This window comes from Ursus arctos, unplaced genomic scaffold, assembly GCF_023065955.2.
Source record: "Ursus arctos isolate Adak ecotype North America unplaced genomic scaffold, UrsArc2.0 scaffold_2, whole genome shotgun sequence".
Classification (NCBI taxonomy): Eukaryota; Metazoa; Chordata; class Mammalia; order Carnivora; family Ursidae; genus Ursus; species Ursus arctos.
Genome location: NW_026622874.1, coordinates 99,539,266 through 99,561,923, shown reverse-complemented (window position 1 = coordinate 99,561,923; position 22,658 = coordinate 99,539,266). Strand labels below are relative to the sequence as shown.

Here is a 22,658-nt window from a genome sequence, read left to right as displayed (position 1 = left end):
TAACATTTATATTACAGGGATCCCAGAAGAAGAAGAGATAGAAAAGGGGGCAGAGAATTTATTTAAAGAAATAATAGCTGAACACTTCCCCAACCTGGGGAAGTAAACAGATATAGAGATCTAGGAGGCAGAGAGAACCCCCAACAAAATCCTCAAAAGCAGATACACACCAAAACATATTGTAATTAAAATAGCAAAATATAGTCATAAAGAAAAACCTTTAAAAGCAGCAAAATAAAAGAAGACAGTTACATACAAAGGAAATCCCTTAAGGCTTTCAGCAGATTTTTCAGTAGAAATTTTTCAAGCCACAGAAGAGTGGCATAATATATTCAAAGTGCTGAATGGGAAAAAAACCTGCAGCTGAGAACACTCTATATCCAGCAAGGCTATCATTCAGAAAAGGAGAGATGAAGAGTTTCCCAAACAAAAACTAAAAGCGTTTGCGGCCACTAAACCAGTCCTACAAGAAATATTGAAAGGGGACTTTTTGAATGGAAAAGAAAGACCAAAAATGACAATATGAAGGTAGGAAACACAAAAACAGTAAAAATGAATATTTCTGTAACAAAACAAAAGGATGTAAAATATGACACTATATACCTAAAACGTGGAGGAGTAAGAATGGGTTCAAACTTAAACAATCATCCACTTAATACAGACTGCTATAAGACCTTATATACAAACCTAACTGTAGGCACAAATCAAAAACCACTTATAATTATGCAAACAATGAAGAAAAAGAAATCCAAATATATCACTAAAGAAAACCAGCAAACCATGAAAGAGAGAAAGACAAGAAAGAATCATGGAAAATCTTCAGAAAGAACCACAAACAAGTAATAAAACAAGCATTAAAATCAATCAATACGTACCTATTAATAATTACTTTGAATGTAAATGGACCGAACACTTCAATCAAAAGATACGGGGTGACAGAATGGGGGGAAAAAAACAAGACCCATCTATCAAAAGACACAGGGTGACAGAATGGGGAAAAAAAAAAAAAAAACAAGACCCACCTACAAGACCCTACAAAAGACTCATTTCAGACCTAAAGATACCTGCAGATTCAAAGTGAGGGGATGGAGAAATAGTTATCATACAAATGGATGTCCAAAGAAAGCCTGAGTAGCAATATTTACATCAGACAAAATGGATGTTAAAACAAGGACTGTAAAAAGAGACAAAAAAGCACACTATATAATAATAAAGGGGACAATCCAACAAGAAGGTATAGCAATTGTAAATACTTATGCACCCAACATGGGAGCACCCAAATATATCAAACAGTTAATAACAAACATAAAGGAATTAATCAATAACAATACAGTAATAGTAGGAGACTTTAACACCCCCCTTACATCAATGAACAGATCATTTAAACATCAACAAGGAAACAATGTCTTTGAATGACACAATGGAGCAAATGAATTTAATGTATTCAGAACATTCCATCCTAAAACAGCAGAACACACATGGAACACTCTCCAGAAGAGATCACATATTAGCCCACAAAATAAGCCTCAACAAATTTAAAAAGACCAAATTCATATCATGCATCTTTTCTGACCACAATGTCAGAAGTCCACCACAAGAAAAAATCTGAAAAGACCACAAATACATGGAGGCTAAATGACATGCTACTAAAACAAATGGGTCACCAAGGAAATAAAAGAAAAAATTTAAAAATACACAGAAACAAATGAAAATGAAAACACCCTCACGGTTCAAGACCTCTGGGAAACAGCAAAAGCAGTTCTAAGAGGGAAGATTATAGCAAGACAGACCTACTTCAAGAAGCAAGAAAAATCTCAAATAACCAACCTACCCTTGCACCTACAGGAACTAGAAAAAGAACAAACCAAAACCTAAAACCAGCAAAAGGAAGGAAACAATAAAGATTAGAGCAGAAATAAATCATATAGAAACTAAAAAAGTAATAGAACAGTTCAATGAAACCAGCTGCTGTTTCTTTAGGGAAAAAAATCAATAAAACTGATAAACCTCTAGTCAGACTTCTCAAGGAAAAAAGAGAAAGGACCCAAATAAATAAAATCACAAATGACAGAGGAAAAGTAACAACAAACACCACAGAAATATAAACAATCATAAGTGAATATTACGAATATCTATTTGTCAACAAACTGGACAACCTAGAAGAACTGGATGAGCTCCTAGAAACATATAACCTCCCACAACTGAATCAAGAAGAAACAGAAAATTTGAACAGACTCATTACCAGCACAGAAATTGAATCAGCAATCGAAAAACTCCCAACAAACAAAAGCCCAGGACCAGATGGCTTCACAGGCAAATTCTACCAAACATTTAAAGAAGAGTTAGTACCTAATCTTTTCAAACTATTCCAAATAGAAAAAGAATGAAGTTGGAAGTTTTCCTTCCATGAGGCCAGCATTACCCTGATACCAAAACGAGATAAAGACACCACTAAAAAAGAGAATGACAGGCCAATAACTTTGATGAGCACAGATGCAAAAATCCTCAACAAAATACTAGCAAACCAAATCCAACAATACATCAAAAGACTCATTCACCACAGTCAGATGGGATTTATTCCGGGTTGTAAGAGTGGTTTAATATTCGCAAATCAATCAGTGTGATACATCACATCAATAGGAGAAAGGATAAGAACCACATGATCATTTCAATAGATGCAGAAAAGCATTTGACAAAGTACAACATCCATTCATGATAAACACCTTGACAAAGTAGGTTTAGAGGGAACACAACACAATAAAGGCCATATACAAAAACCCCACAGCTAATATTATCCTTAATGGGGAAAATCTATGGTCACGAATAAGCCAGGGATGTCCACTCTCAACACTGTCATTCAACATAGGACTAGAAGTGCTAGCCATAGCAATCACACAACAAAAAGAAATAAAAGGCATCCAAATCAGTAAGGAAAAAGTAAAACATTCACTATTTGCGGATGACATGATACTATATATAGAAAACTCAAAAGACTCCACCAAAAAAACTGCTAGGTCTGATACACGAATTCAGTAAAGTTGCAGGACACAAAACCAATCTACAGGAATCTGCTGCATTTCTATACACCAATAATAAAGCAGCAGAAAGAGAAATTCAGAAAACAAACCCATTTACAACTGCACCAAAAATATTAAGATGCCGAGGAATAAATCTAATCAAAGAGGTGAAAGACCTGTACTCTGGGGTGCCTGGGTGGCTCAGTCGGTTAAGCGTCTACCTTCACCTCAGGTCATGATCTCAGGTCCTGGGAACAAGCCCTGCATTGGGCTCCTTGCTCAGCAGGGAGCCTGCTTTTCCTCTCCTGCACCCCCTGCTTGTGCACTCTCCCTCCTCCTCTCTCTCTCTCTCAAATAAATAAATAAATAAAATCTTAAAAAAAAAAAAAAAGACATGTACTCTTAAAACTATAAAATGTTGATGAAAGACACTGAAGAGGACACAAAGAAATGGAAAGGCATTCCATGCTCATGGACTGGAAGAATGACTATGCTAAAATGTCTGTACTGTCCAAAGCTATCTACACACTTAATGCAATCCCTATCAAAACACCAACAGCATTTTTCACAGAATTAGAATAAACATTTCTAAAATTTGTATGGAATCACAAAAGACACTGAATAGCCAAAGCAATCTTGAAAAAGAAAAGCAAAGGTGGAGGCATCACAATTTCACACTTCAAGTTATATTATAAAACTGCGGTAATTAAAACAGTATGGTACCGGCATGAAAACAGACACATAGATCAACAGGACAGAATAGAAAACCCAGAAACAAACCCACAATTATATGGTCAATCTTTGACAAAGCAGGAAAGAATGGGGAAAAGATGGTCTCTTCAACAAATGTGTGTTAGGAAAACTTGACTGCAACATGCAAAAGAATGAAACCGGACCACTTTCTTACACCGTACACAGTAAGAAATTCAAAATGTATTAAAGACCTAAATATGAGTCCTGAAACCATAAAAATCCTAGAAGAGAGCACAGGTAGTAATTTCTCTGACATTGACTAGAGTAACTTTTTTCTAGATAGGTCCCCTGAGGCAAGGAAATAAAAGCAAAAAATAAACTATTGGGATTACATCAAAATACAAAGCTTCTACACAGTGAAGGAAACAATCAACAAAACTAAAAGCCAACCTATGAAATGAGAGAAGATATTTGCAAATGACATATCCAATAAAGGGCTAGAATCCAAAATCTATAAAGAATTTATAAAACTCACCACCCCCCCAAAAAATAATCCAATTAAAAGATGGGCAGAAGACATGAACAGACATTTCTCCAAAGAAGACATACAGATGGCCAATAGACACATGAAAAGATGCTTATCATCACTTATCATCAGGAAAATGCAAATCAAAACTACAAGGAGATATTACCTCACACCTGTCAGAATGGCTAAAATCAACAACACAAGAAACAACAAGGGTTGGTAAGGATGTGGAGAAAAAGGAACCCTCTTGTACTATTCGTAGGAATGCAAACTAGCACAGCCACTCTGGAAGACAGTATGGAGGTTCCTCAAAAAGTTAAAAATAGACCTACCCTACAATCCCACAACTGCACTACTGGGTATTTACCCAAAGAATACAAAAACACTAATTCAAAGGGATACATGCACCCCTATGTGTATAGCAACATTATTTACATACCCAAGATATGGAAGCCGACCAAGCATCCACAGGTTGATGAATGGATAAAGAAAATGTGATACATATACACATATATATGTGTGTATACATATATCTACACACACACACACACACACACACACACACACTGAAATATTATTGAGCCATAAAAAGAATGAAATCTTGCCATTTGCAATGACATGGATGGACCTAGAGAGCATAACGCTAAGTGTAAAAAGTCAGATAAACACAAATACCATATGATTTCACTCGTACGTGTAATTTCAGAAACCAAACAAAGGGAAGAGAGACAAACCAAGAAACAGACTCTTTAATTACAGACAACAAACTGATGGTTACCTGAGGGGAGGTGAGTGGGGACATGGGTGACACAGGTGATGGGGATTAAGGAATGCACTTGCTATGATGAGCACCAGCTGATTTAAATTAATCATTACACATCATGACCAAATGGAATTTATCCCAGGGTACAAATATGACTCAATATAGGAAACTATCAGTATAATCCACCATATTAACAGGCTAAAGAAGAAATATCACATGATCGTATCAATTTGATATAGAAAAAGCATTTGACAAAAATCAACACTCATTTATGACAGAAAGCAGAAATCAGAAAAAAAGAAATAGAGGAAACTCCTCTAACTTAATAAAGAGCATATATCAAAAAACCTACTGCTAATATCAAACTAAATGTTCCTCTCCCCAATATCAGAAATGAGGCAAGGATGTCCACTCTCCTCAAAGTTCTAGCCAGTGAAATAAGAAAAGGAAATAAAAAGCATACTAATCAGTAAGAAATAAGTAAAACTGTCCATACTTGCATATAACATGACTGTATACTAGAAAAATCCAAGGAGTCTACAAAAAAAAAAAAAAAATCCTAGAATAAATAAGTTTGGCAAGGTCACAGGATATAAGATCAACATATGAAAATAAAATGTATCTTTTCATACCAGCAATAAACATGTGGACACCAAAATTAAAAATATAATGCCACTTACAACCCCTCAAAAAATAAAGAAAATTAGGCGTAAATCTAACAAAACAAGACAAACATCCTGACATTACAAAACAGTGATAAAAAATAAAGAAGATTTAAGTATAAATGGAAAGACCTACCATGTTCATAGATTGAAAATGTCAACATAAGTAAAGGTATCAATTCTCCCTCCCCAAATTGAAATTCAGGTTTCACACAACTACAAAATCTCAGGAAGATTTTTTGTAGATATAGATATAATTATTCTATAGTTTATATGGAAAGACAGAAAAACATAGCTCGAATAGGTCGAGCAATTTTGAAAGAGAATAAATGGCTGGAATCATTCTATCTGATATCAAGACTTATTACATAGCTACAACAGCAAGACTGTGTGGAGGGACAAACACATACCTCAACAGAATAGACTAGGAAACCCAGAAATAGACGCACACAAGTATGTCCAAGTGATTTTTTTACAAAGGTGTAAAAGCAATTCAATAGAGGAAAGATACCCCTTTCAACAAATGGTGCTGGAGCAAAAAGGCATTTATAGACAAAAAATTGACTTCACCTAAACTTCACACTATACAAAAATTTAAATGGATCACAGACCTAAATGTAAAATGTAAAACTATAAAACTTTTAGAAAAAAATAGGAGAAAATCTCCAGGATCAAGAGCTAGGCAAAGATCTTAAATTTGACACCAAAAGCACAATCCATAAAAGGAAAAGTCAGACTTCACCAAAATTAAAAACTTTTGTTCTGTGAAAGACCTAGTTAAGGGAATGGGAAGACAACCCTCGGGGCACCTGGGCGGCTCAGTCAGTGAAGCGTCTGCCTTCAGCTCAGGTCATGATCCCAGGGTCCTGGGATCAAGTCCCACATCAGGCTCCCTGCTCAGCAGGGAGTCTGCTTCTCCCTCTACCTCTGCCGCTCTCCCTGTTTATGCTCTCTCTCACACACTCTCTCTCTTTCTCTCTCTCTCAAATAAAGAAATAAATAAAATCTTAATAAAAAATAAAAAGAAGACAAACCTCGGGCTGGGAGAAATTATTTGGAACCTACATATCCAACAAAGGCCTAGTATCTAAACTCTATAAAGAACTCTCAAAACTCAATAGTATAAAAACAAAGAATGCAACAGAGAATGAGCAAAAGATAGCAAAGAGGTATTTCACTGAACAGGATATACAGATAGCAAATAAGCACATGGAAAGATATTCAAGACCTTTAGGCATGAGGGAAATGCAAATTAAAATCACAACAAGGTATCATTATATGCCTATCAGTATGGCTAAAATGAAAAATAGTGACAACACCAAATGCTGGCAAACATGCAGAGAAACTAGAACCCCCATACCTTGCTGGTAGGCTGTAATATGGTCAGCCACGCTCAAAAACTGGCAGTTTCTTATAAAAATCAACCATGCAACTACTAATATGACCCAGTGATTGCAATCTTGGGCATTTACTTCAGAGAAATAAAGACATGTTCACACGTATGTTGTATGCTCTAATGCTTACAGCAGCTCTCTTCAGAATATCCCCAAAGTGGACACAACCCAGATGTCCTTCTGTGGATGACTGGTTAAAACAAGCCATGGTACAGGGCACCTGGGTGGCTCAGTTGGTTAAGCGTCTGCCTTCAGCTCAGGTCATGATCCCAGGGTCCTGGGATTGAGCCCTGGGTTGGGTTCCCTGCTCGGAGGGGAACCTGCTTGTCTCTCTCCCTCTGCTCCTCTCCCCAGCTCGTGCTCTGTCTCTCAAATAAATAAATAAAAATCTTTAAAATAAAATAAAATAAAACAAAACAAGCTATGGTACATCCATACCATGGACTATTACTCAACAACAACAACAACAAAAACCCCCACAAATTATTAGTACACACAACCTAAATGAATCTTGAGAGAATTATGCTGAGTGAAAAAGCCAATCCCAAAACGTTACATACTGCACAACTCAATATATGTAAATAACATTCTTGAAGTGACAAAATTATAGAAATGAAAAACAGATTAGTGGTTGCCAGGGGTTAAAAGAGGACATCAGGGCACAAAGAAAGTGGGCGTGGCTATAAAAGGGGAACATGAGGGATTCTGTAATGATGGAAATATTCTGTATCAGGACTGTATCCATGTTAACATCCTGGCTGAGATACTGAAATACAGTGTTACCACTGGGGAAACTGGGTAAGACACGGGAGGTCTGTGTGTCATTCTTAGACTGCATGTGAATCTACAATTACCTCAAAACAAAAAGGTTAACTTTTAAAAAGGCAAAATAAGCATATTTCGGACAGAGAATAAAACAAACAAATAAAACAAAAAGCAGAGTTCATCGCTAGCAAGCAAAGTTAAGGGAAGTCCTTTAGCCATAAGGAAAAACAGCAGATGGAAATCTAAATCCACGTAAAGGAATTAAAAGCAGTGGAAATGACAAGTGAATAGGTAAATACAGATTTCTAAACACACCTTAACTATTTAAAGCAAAACTTTTATAATTTAAGGCAAAAATAACACAATATATTGTGTGATTATAACACAGGGAGATGATGACAATGGCACGAATAAATGCCAGGAGAGGGGAGATGAAAGTACACTGTCACCAAGTCCTTACGATACAAACTGGAATATTACTTGAAGGCAAACTGTAATCATTTAAAGATGTATGCCAAACCCTAAAGCCACCACTAAAAAAAGAAAACAAAGTTACAGAAAATATACCAATAAAGATTAATTATCATACAATTATTCACTCAAAAAGATGAATAAGGGAACAAAGAATAAATGGGACAAAGAGAAAACAAACAGCAAGATGGTAAGTTTAAACCCAACCATATCAATTAATCGATCTCATAGAAAAGAAAAGAAGAGAAAAGAAAAAATTACATTCTGGGTTTAAGTATAGACACAAGAGGTTAAAGGTAAAAAGATGGAAAAAGAGGGGCGCCTGGGTGGCATAGCGGTTAAGCGTCTGCCTTCGGCTCAGGGCGTGATCCCGGCGTTGTGTGATCGAGCCCCACGTCGGGCTCCTCCGCTATGAGCCTGCTTCTTCCTCTCCCACTCCCCCTGCCTGTGTTCCCTCTCTCGCTGGCTGTCTCTATCTCTGTCGAATAAATAAATAAAATCTTTAAAAAAAAAAAAAAAAAGATGGAAAAAGATATACCATGCTAACATTAATCATAAGAAAACCGGAGGGGCTCTATTTATATCAAAGTAGATTTAGAACAAAGCATATTATTTGGAATAAAGAGGGTAATTTCATCAATTATGAATAAGTCATTTAATCAGGTCATAATAATATTAAGTGACAGAGCTTCAAAACACAAAGCAAAACTGATAAAACAAAGAAAAAACAAATTACAAATATATTTTATTTCAACAAACCTCTCTCAAAATTTGATAGGACAAGTGGACAGAAAAGCAGTAAGGACACAGAAGACAGCCTCAACAACAGGACAACTAACTGGGTAGTTAGTTACAGAACTAACTATCAAGTAACTGACCATCATCAGCATTTACAGAAACTCCAAACAACAGAGCAGACCATACATCCTTATTAAGTACACATGGGACATTTACCAAACTAGACCATGTTCTGGTGCATAACACAAGTCTCAAGTTTAAAAAGATTCAAACAATAAAAAATATATTCTGACCACAAGACAATTAAATTAGAAATTAGTAACAGGACAATTTCTGGAAATTCCTCAAAATATTTGGCAACTAAACAACACACCTCTAAATAATCACCAGAGCAATTAGAAAGTATTTGGACCTGAATAAAAATGAATATGTGAAATACCGAAATGTCTGGGACGCAAGTAAAAAGCAGCACTTCAAAGGAAATTTGTGGCATTAAACAGAATGGAAAAGATCTCAAATTAAGTGACCTAAGCTTTAAGAAATTAGAATACGGCATGTTAAATCCAAAGAAGGCAGGAGAAAGGGAGTAATAAAAATAACAAACACGGATGAAACAGAAAACAAAATAACAATGAAAGCAAGAACTGATTTTCTGAGAAGATCAATAATAAGATGAATAAAAAGGGATAACAGAACATTACGAACAACTTTATGCCAGTACATTCGACATGGAAGACAAATTCCTTGAGAGACACAAACTACCAGAGCTCTTTGATGAAAAAATAGATAACCTGAAGAGGCCTATATCTATCAAATAAATTAAGTATATAGTTAGAAACCTACCCATGAGAAAGCTTCAAGGCCCAGACGGTTTCACTGAAATCTAAACATTTAAGTAAGAAATAACACCAATTCTACAAAAAGTCTTCCAAGAAATAGAAGAAAATAATCCCAACATATTTCATGATGCCACCATGAATCCTGATGCCAGAATCAGAAAAAGACATGACAAGAAACTATAAACTAATATTCACCAACATAAAATTTTAAAAATTCTTAGCAAATCCAATGATACATGGAAAGCATAATGCATCATGACCAAGTGGGGCTCATCTCTGGAAAGCAAATTTGGCTTAGCATTCAAGTAAACACTCGGTGGGTAAAAGGCACCTATGAAAACTTTCCAGCTAACAATGTATTAAAAGTGAAAGACTAAAATGCCTTCCCCCTAAGGTGAAGAGACATGGCTGTCACATCTACTTCCACGACGCCCATCCAACACCGTAATGGAGGTCCTGGCTAGTGGATCACAGCAAGAAATAGACAGCATGAAGACTGAAAATGAAGAAGTAAAACTGTCCTTATGCACAGATCACATGACTGACTCCACATAAAATCTTAAGAAATCTTTAAAAAAAAAAACAAACTACCAGAATTAATAAATTTACTAAGATTGCAGGATATAAAATCAATATCCAAAAATCACTTGCATTTTTATAGTCTAGCAATAAAAAATTAGAAATTAAAATTCAAAAATATTATCATTTATGACAGCTTCCAAAAATATGAAATACTTAGGGATAAATCTGATAAAAAATGTGCACATTATATTTGTATATCGAGAATTAAGCAATACTACTAGGAAAAATTAAAGAGAACCTAAATAAATGGAGATGTATACCTTGTTTGGGGGACAGAAAACAATACTGTTTAGATGTCAATTCATCCCAAATTAATTCATAGATTCAACACCATACCAATCAAAATCCCAGGAAGCTTTTTTGTGGACAAATTGAGTCCAACATTCATTTGGAAATGCAAAGGACCAAGAATAGCCAAAACAACTTTGAAAAAGGACAAGAACACTGCAGGACTTTCCTGATTTCAAAACTTTTAAATATACAATAATCAAGACATTGTGCTATGGTGTCAAGACAGACAGTGGATCAGTGTGACAGAACAGACTCCAGAAATAGATGCATATGGATATAGTCAATTGATTTCTGACAAAGAAACTAAGACAATTCAGTGGAGAAAGGACTATCTTTTGAACAAATAGTGCTGGAACAATTGGATATCCATACTGAAAAAACCTGACCTTCAATCCATTCTTCACACCACAAACAAAAATTAACTCAAAATGGATCACTGACCAATATAAAAGCTAAAACTATGAAACTTCTAAAAGAATATAGAGAAAATCTTTGTGACCTCTGGTGAGGCAAAGATTTCTTTCTTTCTTTCTTTTTTTTTTTTTTTTTAAGATTTTACCCATTCATTAGAAAGAGCAGAGAGCACAAGTGGGGAGGCAGGGGAGAGGGGCTAGGAAGAGGGAGAAGCAGACTCCCTGCTGAGCAGGGAACCCAGCATGGGACTCGATCCCAGGACCCCGGGGACCATGACCCGAGCCAAAGGCAGATGCTCAACTGACCAAGCCACTCAGGCACCCCTAGGCAAAGATTTCTTAATACAACACTTAAAACACAACTGATAAAAAGAAAAAGTAATGGGGCGCCTGGGTGGCTCGGCCAGTTAAGTGTCTGCCTTCGGCTCAGGTCATGATCCTAGGGTCCTGGGTTCAAGCCCCGCATCGGGCTCTCTGCTCAGCAGAGAGCCTGCTTCTCTTTCTCCTTCTGCCTGCTTCTCCCCCTGCTCGTGCTCTCTCTCCCTCTGTCGAATAAATAAAATAGTAAAAAAAAAAAAAAAAAAAAAAGACGTGGAATTCTTCAAAGCTACAAACATGCTCTTCAAAAGACAGTGTGAAGAAAATATTCTTCTCCAGACTGGAAGATAATATTTGCAAATTACCTATCTGATAAAGGACTTGTACCCAGAATATATAAAAACTCTCAAAACTCAACAAAAAGAACACTACCCAATTTTAAATCAAGCAAAAGATATGAACAGGCACTTTAGCCAGGAGAGTATACAGATGGCAATTAACCATACGGAAAAATGTTCAACATCATTACTTATTAGGGAAGTGCAAATTAAAACCATGGTAGGGTAGTACTTGCTACACTACACACCACTTAGAATGGCTGAAGTTGGAAAGACCGACCACACCAAACATTACAGGGGGATATGCAGCACATGGAACTTTCAGTCACTGCTGCTGGGGATGTAAAATACCAGAATCCCTTTGGGAAAAAGCCACTGCGCTGCTAAATATTTACCCAAAAGAAAACACATCCTTACAAAGACCTGTTTAAACACATATATAAAAATGTTCATAGTAGCTTAATCTGTGATGGCCCCAAATGAGAAACAACCCAAATGTCCATCAATAGGTGGGTGAATGGAGAAACAAAATGCAGTATGTCCATACAATGGAATACTACTCAACAATAAAAACTACTGATACATGCAACAGCATGGAATAATGTTAAAATAATTGCACTAAGTCAAAGAAGCCAGGCAATATAAGAATACATACCTGCATAATTCCACTATATGACATTCAAAAAGATACAAACTAATCTACAGCAGACAGAAAGCATATCAGTGGTTGCCTGGGGGTGGAGGGGATTAGGGACAGGAAGGGATGGAAGGGAGTGATTTCAAAGGAGCACTGGAAAACTTTGGTGGTGATGAATATATTCATTACCTTAATTGTGGTAGTAGTTTCATAGGAGTATACAAATGTCAAAATGCATCAAACATATATTTTAAGTATGTGCAATTTATATTATACCTCAATAAAACTAAATAAAGGGATATATACCTAAATTTTGTGTATATATATATATATATATAATCCTAAACATAATAAAAAGATGTACCTAATTCACATATGTGATTACACCTTGATATACCTAAATAAAGCAAAAACAGAAAGCACGAAAGCTACCAATAGCACAGAAGATAGACACCTAATTCTGGACACCCGGAGCTTCTGAATTTTTGCATCGGTCCCTCCTCTCACAGCCCAGGTGCCAGTGCTGGGTTTCCATCCACACCCTACTTTCATTAAGCACAAAAGTAATGGGAAAGCTGTCTGTGGGGAATGAATTATGAACTTAGGGGGGGAATGAGGGCAAACAAAACGTTCATTCTGTAATTTAAAAGCCCTTGGCATACCAAACACCTCCGGACAGTGAGATTCTAGGTGATTTTCCCTCGGTTTCTTTAAATTTTTCTGTACTTTCCAAATTCTTTACAAGTGTTATTTTGCTCTTTGGGGGGGGGGGGGTACAGGACAGTTTTTAAAAACCCGGTTTAAATTCTCCATTAAGTAAAAGAACTATTCAAAAAGAAGCCTAAGGAGTTTTCACCCTGATAATTAATGAACAGCACCCAAACACACACACATACACACACACACACACGCACACACACATGCACACACACACAAATCTGAGCACTAATGTAGATCAAAGAACAGGGAGAATTCATTTATAAGGATGAAGGCTATTTACAACGTATTTAGAAGCTCAAACCTCAAAAACTAGATACACTCTAAATTCTGAATTTCACTAGTCAACCACTGAGCTGGCCGTCACCTATTAAAGACATGATACATTCTAACTGATTCCCTGCCCTTTAGGTTGAAAAGGGAGCTCACACACACTAAAAGGAAAGTCCTGCATGAATTTTCAGGAGGTTGGAGGCCGTAACAAGAGGTTCTTCTTCACTAAGACTTACAAGCCTGTAAATGCATCAAGCCTTACAATACAGGATGGAAGCCAGGAGAGACAGGATTTCCTAACTCTGCTTGCCCCAAGCTGTTGGCGGCAGACATTTATGTCACATTTTTTCAGCAAGTGTATAGAAAGCCAGCAGGGGGTTCAGAAATGCCAAATGCTGGTAAAATATGTTTTTCAATAACTTCACAGGTCAAATTAGGTGCAAAATGATTTTTACACAACCTGAATACAAATCTTAAGAGTCTTCCTCCATGGTTTCTACAAGAATAAACCAATTTCCTAGTGATCGTAGAATTCTTGGCTTAATTCTTCACTTTCATTGCAGAGAAAAAAATGAAAATAGGTTAGCATAGCACAACACTCCACAAGTTAACATAACCCAGGACACTTACATGTCTTGGAGTGTTCGTGAGATAGCATGTAATTGGCAAGAGGTGGCGTGTAGGTCAAACACTGCAGTGCTGCATTGGCAAAACAGGTATTGCCCAAATTCTGGAGCCCGGCTCCAACTCTGTGAGTCTGTTGCCACTTAAGACAAATCTTCTCAGATGGGAAAAGAACTTTTTGTGGAGGAGCAATGCCATCACCTAGGGCTGGAAAAATAAACAAGAAATATTTAAAAACAAAGCTTTGCATGCTTCTCAAGCTCAATAAATAGAAACACATCAAACTGAACCTGATCAAGATTCGGTTTTCCCAGCTAGCCAGAAACACAGGGGGAAGGGGCGTTTTACCTAGAACGTGGGAAATCAAAATGATCTGGTTTCTTCAATAAGTAAGCTGCAATGACCAAAGGGGAGTGTTAACAGAATCTTAAAGACATCCACCAAATGCAAAGTATAGACCTTGTCTGGATGTTTTTAACAAACCAACTGTTGGAAAAAAATATGACAGAAATGTTAACGTTGAGTAGAGTTTTAATATAAAGATGTTTAAATTTTTAGAAAAGAATTTTTTAGATATACAAACTAAAATATTTATAGATGAAATACAAAGTCTTGGATTTGCTTTACAATGATGGGGAGGGGAGTAAATGGGTGAAGGTGTAACTGGCTATGAGTTGATAAAGCTGACTGCTGACTACATGAGAGTGCACTCCAACTGCTCTTTTATATCTACTTCAAATTTTTTCAACACAATCTATAGAAAATGGCTTCTCCTCGGTACCACCACCATCACTGTCCTCTTCACCAGCACTGCACTTCTAGAGTCCTCCTTAGCTGCCGGACAGTCCCAGTCTAAGAGTTGGTAGTGACGTCATCCTCATTTTACCAGAAAGGAAACCGGCTCTGAACTCAGGCTGTTGGGCACCACTACCCACATTCATAAGTATACTCTATGTTGACTAAAAAGATGTTTATCTATTTTCAAGAATTATAAACAGATTATTAATGATAACTATGCTGACAGAACTCAGGTAAAGCTCAAAAACAACTTATTTAGGAAAGTTCGATCACCCATATGAAGACCTTTTCACAAAAGTTTGCCAGTTCCTTGGTGCTGCTGGAGATGGAAACGCCTTAATGGATGGTTCTCTATTTTAACAGAGAAATTAATGGGTTTAAGTATGCAAAGGTAGGCTTTGGCTCAGTGGGAACAAAAAGAAAAATCAGAAAAAAAGAAAGGAGTCTGCAGAAAATGGGACAAGGGCTCCAAAAAGGGCACGGCAGGGTGATGTGAGTAAAGGCCCGAGGGAGAGAAAGGAGCCCCAGCAAGTAACGGGAAGCTGGAGTCAGTGAAAAGAAGTCCTGTGGGAAAGTCTTGATGGTGAAGGTCTTTAAACTCTATGTGTAACATTCAATTAAACTGTTTATTTTGTGATATAAACTTTCCTCCCACCCCAAACACCTTCAACAAATGACACCACCCACCACATCACAATGTCACATTTACTACGAGGATGCAAAACAATTTAAGGGCCAAATTATTCTACGCCAATGACGTTCCTGAGTAGGAACTAATCTATTTTCTTTGCATTTCAAAGCTTTCAAATCCAACAATCTCAGAAGTACCAACTAAAGTGTCAATGTCTCATTTAACCGGATGAGTTTTAACAAATGTAACCACATTTACACAGCTTTAACAAATGTAACATTTACATTATCTGCTATTTTTCAAACAGCTTTATTACCACAGATGACATTAACAGGCCAAAAACTAAAAAAACAACCCACAGTTGGGTAGAGCTGTTTGTCAAAAGGCAATCTTTTTTCAAAAACATCTTCAAAATTTTCAAAGACAGACATCTACTTAGGGGACTATGGTTAACTGACAAGTTAACAAAATGCCCATCTCAAATCTCACTGCAATGAAGTTTATCCTTCAAAAAATTAAGAATAAAAGAAACTACAAATATTATAACTAAAAGTAATCCACCCTGTTAGGATACATTTTAATCATGAACAAGCAGCACAGGAAAATGAAGCCTGTCGAGCAATGTCACTGCTGGCCACTGGGGTGGCAACAGGTCTTCACAAGAGACGACCCCCTCCAAAACTACCAACCGTTGACAGCGTTTATATAAGAGTTTCTAGGAGTGATTCTGTCTTTAAAAAGTAGTACCTTGATCCTTTTGTGGTGATGGTTTTGATTTATCAGGTACAGATGAACTTGAATAAACTACAGCACCAGGTACTGGTCCTAAAGAAAGTGTGTGATTTGAAACATCATTTAGCGAAGACACAGCTCCCCAGCTGGCAGACCCTGCGTCCATGTCTCCAGGTGAGACTGCCTCCGAGCTGCCAGGCTGATTCTGATAGGCTGATGGGTCTGAAGATTCAGAAGCTTTGTCAACTATGGTCATTGTTCAACTCTGCAAAAGACAAAACACATGCAGTTGTTTTATAAACTGAGAAAAGTAATCTATATCTAACATTAGATCTTGGAAAATTATCCTACTCATATTTAATTCCTGTCAAACAAGTTACTATAATATAAAAAGAGCAATATATATTTTTAAAGATTTTATTTATTTATTTGACAGAGATAGAGACAGCCAGCGAGAGAGGGAACACAAGCAGGGGGAGTGGGAGAGGAAGAGGCAGGCTCATAGCAGAGGAGCCTGATGTGGGGCTCGATCCCATAACGCCGGGATCACGCCCTGAGCCGAAGGCAGACGCTTAACCACTATGCCACCCAGGCGCCCCAACAGCAGTATTTTTTAACTTTGAAATCATTTCCTTGGAACATTTAGCATTGTGCTCATCTGAACATGTCAACAATTTTTAATTATAAAACCTTCAATGAAACATTTGATTGGATCTTGTCATTCTATTCCAACCCCCCTAAAAGTCTCATGTTTCAGTTTATAATCAGGGACCTCAGTTCCCAATTCTATACATTTACCAAGAACCCATATATTTTTTTCTCCCTATTGCTTAAATCTAGAATGTGAAATGCACTAACACATTTGACTCAATTTTCAATTCACATAGAATTCATCAGAGAAAAGTCTCAACTACATGAAGAGAAAAATCTAGCTTTAATTCTGAGTTAAAGTCCACAATGACTTGTTTGAAATATATTATTATTTTTTTAAAATTAGGAAGTCTCACATTTGAAAAGTTTTTCTGAGAAGGCTCATTTATTTGGTACATATGACTTTTTAAATGAAGCCCATAAGACATAACTGACATCAAACTTGAACACAAATACACGTTATAAAAGTAATCATAATTTTCTCTCTGACTCCTATTTTTAAATCTTGAGGCTCCCACTAATTAAGCATTTCCTATATGATGGGCAATGTGTTAATCACTGAACATAAATTAATTTACTTAATTTTCATAGTGGACCTATGAGAGATTGAATAGCATCCACAGGGTCTATAAAATGGAGCAATTATAACCCAAACTAGTCCAGCAACAAGAACCAGGCACCTGGCCCAACATTCCCAGCAAGGGTTCCTTCTGGCTGTACAGACCTAGTCACTGGGGTCTCCTGAGGAATGTAAACTGCCCAGTGACAACCAAAGCAAGTGTGCCACTCCTCTGTAGATAACCTTTCTCTCAGGCGTGTCCGGGACATCTCAACACCCGGACTTGGCACAGCCTGGACTAGGACCTGCTCCACATGCTCCCCAGCTTCCATTCCTACCTGCTCTCTTTGGGCTCTTCACGTGCTGTTCTTTTTTACCTCATGCTCTTCCAGCCTTCCACCTCCGGCCAGTTACCACACACCACTTCTCAGTTTAGAATTCATTTCCTCTGGGACACTTTCCTTGACAACATCCCTCCCCCAAGACCGGGTCAGAAGCCCTCCTGCAAGCTCCCATAGCGCCCTGCTGCCGATTTCTATGGTAGCGCTCCAGCACCTACTCCACGGCCCGTTTCACTTGTTGCTCTCCATCACACTTGCATTTCTATCCCCAGACCTGGCACACAGAAAGCTGGCCACACATGTGCTGAACAAATGAATGAATCCCGTTGATAGGAAGTAACCAGGGTTTGCTTTTAGCACTGGTTTGTGCTGAGTGATTTATATACAGTATCTCTTTCGTATACAGTATCTCATTCCTACTTTGAAGTCGGAACAGCCTTTAAAGCTTGCTTTAAAATATATTCAATACAGTCAAGTGAGAGAATAAGTACCAACATTCATGCCACCTCAACAAATGTTGTGACGCACAGTCTGCTCACAGTAAGGTTCTTTTAAAAGCCTCAATTTTGTTGTGATTTTAAATTCCAGCATGATGATAGCCCCCTGCCCTGAAAGCACAACCTAAAGATTTTTTTGGAATCTTATGCAGAAATTAAAAAGTTTATGTTAGAGTAAATCTTACTAAAATAAGAAAAACTGAACTATTTTAAGTCAATCTAAGACACGGGATCTTCATTCAGGAAGAAAGCTTGAGCTGTATTTTCAAATAAAGTCTACACCACGAAACACGGTGGAGGCAAGCAAGAGTAAGAAAACAAAAGAGGAGGAGAAAGAGAAGGAGCAAAAGGTAGAAGAAAGCCAAAACAGAGTCCCAAGGGAAGGTTAATTTGGCCTCATTTACCAATAACATTTAACAGCAAAAACCTCAATTTTCCCAGGAAAAGGATTTCCCTTCAGGACAATCATTAACAAATAACCAAATAAAACCATTTTACTTGCTCCAACTGCCTTTGGGGGGTGGGGGTGGGGGTGGGGGGCTCTTAAATGAAAAAAAATTAAGGAAAGCATAGAACTCAATCATCAATAACCATATCGCAGTATAATTATGGGAAAACAAACCAAAACCATCTATTTGTCTTCATTTGTATATTTGGCCAATGAATACTTATCCTAAAACCATCAAGTATCAAACTAACCATCTGCTACAGAGATATCCTTTCTACAAGCCAAACAACATTGTAAAGAACCTAAGATTCATAAGTTATATGTTCTTTAATGTTAGTAAAGCTTCTAAACATTATGGTTATGGTTATATCAGGACTTTTAAGCAACTACTTCAATGAAAAGTTACAAAAACATGTTTGAAACAAGTTACAAACATTTCTCTCAGCATCTTCTAATGATACGCAAAAAGCAACAAAAACATGTTTGAAAAAAATGAGCACGTGAATCAAGGCTGGAGGTGTGTGGAGATACGAGACTAATCGACTTCACGAATGTTTGCTTTAAGTGCAATCTTTTATTCAGAAGTCTTAAGATTTTCAGTCCCTTATATTTCTATCAAATACCAGAATGCATTATTCTTTTTCATTTTAAAAATAAGCATATAGCTGTTTTAAACATTGTGGCACTGCACATAAAGGTAATAATATCAATACATGTAGAAAAGAAACTGATACACTCTGCTTCTTCATAAACAATGTAACCCACGTTCTTGTAACATTTCTATTTAAGTGGAAAACACACAAGCTTTAAAAAGATACAGCCTTGATTTCAATTATTTTTAAGTAAATAAAACGACTAGCCTTAAACCCTTCAAACCAAACAGTGTAGACTTGATTGATAGGAAAAGAAAGTGAAACTGACCTCAAATAAAAACAAATAAGTAAAACTGATTATTCATATCCCCTATGCACTTTGAATGAGTCGAAAGAGTGAAATTATCTTTAAAATTTACCACTCCTAAAAAATATTGAGACGCCACAAAAACGTATGAGACCCTGTAACACCGTTGTTACCTTGAAAAAGAGGTGTTAACCGAATAGCTTCTCAACCCGTTTTACTGATCTGAGTGTATTTACTTTAAATAACCAACATGTTTTCCCATAAACAAGTAAACCCTAAGGCCTCCCTAAATATAAAAGCGCTATTCAATAAAAGTAATCTCAACCGCATTCATTATAACAAGGTTAAAGTCCTAGATTGTAAAACTTCTGTCCCGTCAAATTTTCATTTCAAACATCTGAAACTGATCACTCTCTCCCCCGACCCCCTCCAGGTAAGTTGGCTCTTCCTGCCCCGAAGATAAAGAACAGGACCGAGGCGCACACGCTTTTGGGGACGCGCCGCCGGGGCCGGCCGGCCCCTCCTCTCCCCCCAGAGGGTGCCCGCTCCGCCCCGGCGGCCGGCGTGGGGAACTCGGACACTCAGCGAAGGAGCCAGGTGGACGGCCCCGCGAGGGGGACCGGCGCGCCGCGGAGGGGCGCCGGGGTGGGAAAGTTTGTCTCTCTGGGGGGTGCGGTGGGGGTGGGGAGGCGAGCCCCAGGCTCCGAGGGCCGCTCGGGGGCGGGAGGTGGCAGCCACGCGGGGGGCGGCGGGCGGGCCGGGGACGCCGGGCTCCGCGGCCGGCGGCCGGCACACGCCCACCGCGGGCGGACCGGTGCGGGCCAGGCCGCCCCGGAGCCGCCCGCCGGGCCCGGCCCACGGGCCGAGGGGGCGGGCTGGGGCTGGGTGGGGGTGGGAGGGCAGTGTCCATGGCAACCAGGGGGTCTGGCCTCCCCGCGCAGCCCGGCTCTCTGGGCGCCCGACCGCCCCGGCCACCGCCCCCTCCCCAGCGGCCTGGCCCGGCCGGCGGTACCAACGCTGCCACCGGCGCCGCGGGGTCCCGGGCGGCCCGCGGCTGCGGAGGGGGCGGCGGGCGAGGGGCCGCGCCAGTCCCCCGCGGGCCGCGCCGGCTCAGAGGCGGCCGGGCCAGCTGCGGCCGAGGCAAGCGGGGCGCTCCGCGGGCCCCACGCCGGCCAGCGGCGGGCGGGAAGGAGGCGGGAGCTTACCTGACCCGGCTCGGCGCTCGCTCCATCCCCCTCGGCCGCCGCCGCCGCCGCCGCCGCCGCACACAGCCCAGCCGCCCGGCGGGGGACAATGACGTGCCTCCATCCGGGCACCGCCGCCGCCGCCTCCGGGTCAGCGCCGCGCCCGCAGCGCCCCGCCGGGCCGCCAGGGGGCGCACCAGGGCCGCGCCCGCACGCGCCGCCGCCCAGGGGCCGTCGCACAAGAGGCGCGGCGCGCAGCTAACGGGCCGGACGAGCGCGGGAGGGGCCGTCGTCAAAGCGCCGCGGGCGCAGGCTGGCGCGCGCGTCACTGGAGCGCCAGGGCGCCGCGGAAGGGGCGCGCTGATTGGCGGAGCCGAGCCGCGCGGCGCGGTCCGGGGCGGTCTTTCCCCCGAGCCGCTGGCGCGAGCGGATCGTACGGCGCGCGGCGCCCGCGGGGCCCTAGTCGGGCCCTCGCCGCGCCCGTCCGCCCTGCGCGGGGACGCGGCGAAACGGGGTCCTCCAAACGGACACGGCTCCGGGAGAGCCTCCCTCACGCGCTGCGCCTGCGGCGCTCGTCCCTCGGCCTAGCGACCCAGCATTTAAGGACGCCGGAGCCAGCCGGGCGCTAGCTCACAGTCAGACTTCATTGACTGCGCGACGGGGAGGGGAGAGTTTGAAACCTGGCTCCCCTGGCCAGCCCGTCAGGATTGCGCCTCAGATCCAAGCATTCCACGCTCTTTGGGGCAACTAGACCAGCTCTGGCTCCCCAGTGCCAGATCCACACCCCCAACCACTTACTGGATGTCTCCGCGGCGAGATTGAACGAGAGCTAATTAATTCATCGCTGCATCTCCCCTCCTCCACGACCCTGCTCCTCTCTGTTGGGTTCTCTGCTTTGATTAAGGAAAAGGCACTCTCCTGCACTAACCTGAGCCGATCCCACTGTCTAATCCCTAACACCAAGTCCTACCCGACCCTCCCCTAGGCAACCTCCTCGCCACACCCATTCCCTCAGTCTCCTGTCTGATGCTCTCCTCCTAGTCTGAACTCCCTTTCCACCCTTATTTTTCTGTGATCTCCTTGATCTTTCAATAACACAGGTCAAACGTTGCTCCCCTAAGAGCCTTCAGCCTCTTATTGGCCCACAGAATAGTCTAGAAGCCTCAGTTCCCTTTCTTCTTGTGTGTGTCCCCAGCCATAACAGACTTTTTTCCTACAAACACCCCATTCCTACGTCTGCTTATAAAAGCCCTGCCCATGCCTCTTCTTCATGGAGCCCTGCTTGAATCCATCAGAATCTTATTACTCCCCCTACAAGACCAGACATATTTTTATGGTGACTCTTCACTATTGTTATGGAAAGAAATCACTTGTGTGATTACAATATCACTTGTGTCTTTGGAGCACAACATTGAAGTACTTTGAGGAAACAAAAAGGGAAAAGGTGTATTCCAAACCTCCAAAATTCAGTGCTCACTTTTGGGATTAACGCCACAACTTACTTCCTGATGAAGAATGGTTATGGAATTTCACCTTTGTGGCCCTTTCAACACTAGTAAGATTTGTAAGATCAGGAGGGCCATAGGGATGGACTCAGTAATTTACTTGCCTTTCCCCCAAGTGACTTTGAGATGATTGAATAGAGAATGAGAAGGAATTAAAGAGCCAATTCCTTAATATTCACCTGAGTTTTGTGGTAGTTCAAAATGCTTCCCTTGGAAGTCACACTAGATGTTTGCCTTCCAATTTCATTTTCCATTCAGTGTTCTATTAAGTAAGTACCCCCGCAGTCCACCTTTTAATACAGTACCTGAGCAACTTACATAGGAAGAGGGTTTTGGGGGTTTTTTGTGTGT

At 40.1% G+C, this 22,658-nt stretch overlaps 1 protein-coding gene across 2 annotated transcripts in view; it reads right to left on the bottom strand.

The window, feature by feature from the left end:
- Nucleotides 1-20,923, bottom strand: part of USP42 (ubiquitin specific peptidase 42) — a 47,546-nt gene extending 26,623 nt beyond the window's left edge. For both annotated transcript variants that reach the window (XM_026516286.4, XM_044390313.3), the window contains exons 1-3: nt 20,824-20,923; nt 16,238-16,487; nt 14,068-14,268 (exon numbers count right to left, since the gene is read on the bottom strand). In XM_026516286.4, the coding sequence (XP_026372071.2) occupies nt 14,068-14,268; nt 16,238-16,478 (442 nt within the window). In that variant the 5' untranslated portion in view covers nt 16,479-16,487; nt 20,824-20,923. The remainder of the gene's footprint in view (nt 1-14,067; nt 14,269-16,237; nt 16,488-20,823) is intronic.
- Between the last annotated feature and the right edge of the window lie 1,735 nt (nt 20,924-22,658).